Source organism: Heliconius melpomene, chromosome 4, assembly GCF_056956725.1.
Source record: "Heliconius melpomene rosina isolate 202511_hmr_F chromosome 4, ASM5695672v1, whole genome shotgun sequence".
Taxonomy (NCBI): domain Eukaryota; kingdom Metazoa; phylum Arthropoda; class Insecta; order Lepidoptera; family Nymphalidae; genus Heliconius; species Heliconius melpomene.
In genome coordinates this window covers 8,589,359-8,593,706 of record NC_140392.1, presented here as the reverse complement: position 1 = coordinate 8,593,706, position 4,348 = coordinate 8,589,359, and the positions used below count along the sequence as shown (strand labels likewise).

The following is a 4,348-nucleotide window of genomic DNA, read 5'->3' as shown; positions in this document are numbered from 1 at the left end:
CAATTAACATAGATTACTACACTAATTAAACTTACAGTAAGTATCAAATTAAACAAAAGAAAAATAATAAAATACTTACAGTAAATAAATTAAAATAAAATTACTGACTTAAAAATTCATTTTATTTTATTTTATTTATTTTTTTATTTATTTGCAGAATTCTATTGCATTGCCACACGCATCCTTTGAAATCGTTCATCCAATGAATTTAGATTGATTGATTGATTGATTTCTCGAAATATGGCGTTTCGAGCGTGGATGAATTTATAAAATAATAATTAGATATTGAAACATCAACTTACTGAATAAATAGTGTTCAATATCAGTGATTATATCTATTTTACTAAATAAATATAAATACTATAGCAAATTTACGTACTTAATTGTTATCTACCTATATTTATAGTTTATCTTATATAATTATATAGTAAATTGTTCATAAAACAAAAACACATTAGATTTACATTAACATTGTACCGTATAATTATGTTGAGTGAATAATTATACATTAAAACAATATTTTTACGTAACATAAATTAAAGTGATAAGTTGGCTACACCGAGTGGCTGCTCTGTCTTTCGTTTGACAATTCATTCAATAAAATATAAAAACGTGCGTGCGAGGCTACGGGCGCGTAAACTGCGGCGTATAAGCGGCTCGGCAAGAGTCCCCACGTTGCTACTTGCTGTAGGTACTTCTTATCATTAGTTAAGAGGTCACGAATAGTTCGCAACTTCAATACTAACTACATTTAACGTTGACGACGGACCGGGGATCAATTTAGTCCGGTGCTGATGAAATCAACTATAATTCTCGAAGAAGTAGTGAATAAATTAGATCACCTCGCTTCCCCATTACCTACCAGGATGCCTAACATTAAAGTTTTCAGTGGTAGCTCCCATCCCGATCTGGCGCAAAAGATCGTGGACCGACTTGGAATTGATCTCGGCAAAGTGGTAACCAAGAAATTTAGTAACATGGAAACGTGTGTTGAAATTGGAGAATCCGTCCGCGGCGAAGATGTTTACATCGTTCAAAGTGGTAGTGGTGAAATTAATGACAACCTAATGGAATTACTTATTATGATTAACGCTTGTAAAATAGCCTCAGCGTCTCGTGTTACCGCTGTCATCCCGTGTTTCCCGTATGCAAGACAGGACAAAAAAGATAAAAGCAGAGCGCCCATCACTGCTAAACTTGTTGCTAATATTTTATCTGTTTCTGGAGCTGATCATATAATTACCATGGACCTTCACGCGTCACAGATCCAGGGTTTCTTTGACATCCCTGTGGATAATTTGTTTGCGGAACCAGCTGTTTTAAAATGGATTAAAGAGAATATACCTGATTGGAAAACTAGTATTGTAGTGTCACCTGATGCAGGTGGTGCTAAGAGAGTGACATCTATTGCTGATCGCCTGAATGTAGAATTTGCACTTATTCACAAAGAGAGAAAGAAAGCTAATGAAGTTGCATCCATGGTATTAGTTGGAGATGTTAAGGACAGGACAGCAATCCTTGTTGATGACATGGCAGACACTTGTGGAACTATATGTCACGCTGCTGAAAAGCTAATTGAAGCAGGAGCAACTAAAGTCTACGCTATTCTAACACATGGTATTTTTTCTGGCCCGGCCATCACAAGAATTAACAATGCCTGCTTAGAGGCTGTTGTGGTAACTAATACAATACCTCAAGAAAGGCACATGCAGGATTGTCCTAAAATTCAATGTATTGATGTCTCAATGATGCTAGCTGAGGCTGTTAGGCGCACTCATAATGGAGAATCTGTTTCATACTTATTCTCCAATGTTCCATATTAGTTTAATTTTTCTTTTTATTTTAACTAGCATAAGGTCTCCAACATCATCATTTAATTGACTGTTTTTTAAAATATATATATTTTGGCTTTTTCCTAAGCTCAGAGATTTAAATAATAGAGATTCAAATAAAGTAATCTCTATTCAATTCAATATCTGCAAACTGAAATAAAATATGTTTTCATAATATTTCTAGTAACTTTTGATTAAATATTTTTGAACTGTAATTCACTTCCACACTGTGTGGAATGCAATGTGATGCTATAAAAATAACAACCATTCAATTATGCAAAAACATAAAAAAATATATATTTCTGCTTACTTAAAAAAATGGATATTGCTGTATTTGCATCTATGATTTAATTGCTTGTTGGAAACCAATAATTTAGTTTTAGCAATAATCTCATTAAGTTAATGTAAGACTAGCGATGTTCTCTAATCCATATATATGTCAATGCATAAAAATAAAAAATGTTTCTTAAAAGACATTTGATAAAATTATATTTTAATACACCAAGGCTGGTGTGGCCCAGAGAAACGTGTGATTCAGCAAAATAGTTGTGGGTTGAATCCCCATTTTAAATTATTTCAAATAACGGAAAATAAACATGATGCTCCTTTTTTATATTTTAGTACTAAATTTCATGACATAGGTGTTATATGTAGTTTGTTAGAACCTGCCATATTGTAGCAAATGTATACAATCAAGCATTTACATATTTAGTTAATATAAGTTGTTAAAAATTATTTCCTTTTTCTTGAAATGAAATATATATATTTGATACTTGAAATGAAATAAAATGGAAACATTTGAAAGACAATATTTTTTTTATATATTTGCAAAATATGTTTAATATGAAACTTGAAGAATTAAACTTATACATTGCAGCTTTTTCTTTTATTTATGTATAACTTTACACAGTTTATTAAAGCAAAAAAATAATTATTGAATTATTGTTTGCAATGAAATGTTATTAAAAAGATTGTAAGGGGCCTTGTTTCATATAATATACTAAGACAATTAGTTTTAAATACAGTTTGATATCTATCGTATATTTTTATATGAGTGCAAGAATAAACCAATTTTCATTGGCTGAATGCTTATTGCCATTTATCATCTGTAAATTATGAGAGATTTTTCTAAATTTATAATCTTTGAAATAACATTCTGTATATTTGGTTCATATACTAAGACATTAAATAAAAACACAAAATAATTTTATATTTTATTTCATTATAATTATATAATTAAACAATACATTATATAATTAAACAAATTAGAAAGGTGAAAATATGGCTTATCTTAAATAGTGCTCATAAATCAAACGCGATAGAAACTAGTCTAAAAGGTATAGAATTTAATAAGATAAAATTTAAATAAATTTTATTTTCATCTTGAAACAGCTAAATTCTTTATTGTTTTGATTTTTTTGTTTACACAATTGGAATTATTTGAATAGATAATGGTAGTTAAAAATACAAAAATTAGCACAGTATAAAATAAATAAACCGTGTTTTTAAGTAATATACTAGTCTTTCTAAAATGAGGTTATAATTTCTGCATTTTTCCTGAGTCTAATTACAAACATAAATTAATTTTAGGGTACGACAAGATAAGCTTTCATAAGTTTGATTTCTTGATATTATTTTGAAGTAATAAGTATATATCAAACAGTATCTATAATATGGCTAAAATATTAAAATAATTACTTATCTAGAAGAATAAAATTAGACCCCAAATGAAGCTATAACGCAATGTAAGTACATATATAGTATTATATATTTTCTTAAAATAATCTTTAATCAATTTGTTTTGTTACATCATGAGAGATATAGTGCAAAGTCTTGACCCGAGGTCGACAGTGATGTAAATTGTAAATGTTTTGTTAGTGGGCGCGTCGCGATATCCCTCTAAAAACAAAATCAGCATCACGCTGTATCCCGCACACTGTAAGGTAGGCAGAGGGAACCTAGTGTTAAGACACTCCTTTCCCCACTTTCTGTCGCGTTTTACCTAAAGAGCGGTGCGAAGAAATGGAAATATAAACGTAAATAGATATTTCGTTTCCTCGAGTGGGAATCGAACTCACAACCGTCGCGTTACCGTTACACCGTTGTTACCCTTCGCCACGACCAAAGTATAAGGTTTCCATAGTCGATCCACATAAATAGACTTTACTTAGCCGACACTATATAACACTCAGGTAATTATGGTGCATTAAACAGGTGTGACAAATGTTTTAAGTTAATTAAAAGATTATTTTACTTAGCGCTTAGCGGTAATGGAAAGCTAGTTTTACCCGTTTTCTATTCTTTTTATTTTCCCTTGTTCATTACTCTATATCGTAAGTTGTTTTAAAAGTGCTAAACTAAGCTAGGTAATGGTAATTATAATTTTTTTTAATTATTTTTTCGGCAGAGAACTAGGATAAAGACACTCCGCTCTCCACTTATTCAAATTTCAAATTTTGAACGAAAGTTCCGTTAGAAACTTTTGATAACTTAACTTCCAGGCATGCTTGGGAATA

The 4,348-nt window shown here is 30.5% G+C and overlaps 1 protein-coding gene across 1 annotated transcript; it reads left to right on the top strand.

Moving 5' to 3' along the window:
* The first annotated feature begins 463 nt into the window (after nucleotides 1-463).
* Prps (phosphoribosyl pyrophosphate synthetase) lies at nucleotides 464-2,708 on the top strand. The gene has a single exon (XM_085184910.1). It carries the CDS (start codon nucleotides 795-797, stop codon nucleotides 1,821-1,823), a length of 1,029 nt encoding a protein of 342 aa, XP_085041036.1. The 5' UTR covers nucleotides 464-794; the 3' UTR covers nucleotides 1,824-2,708.
* The last annotated feature ends 1,640 nt before the right edge of the window (nucleotides 2,709-4,348 follow it).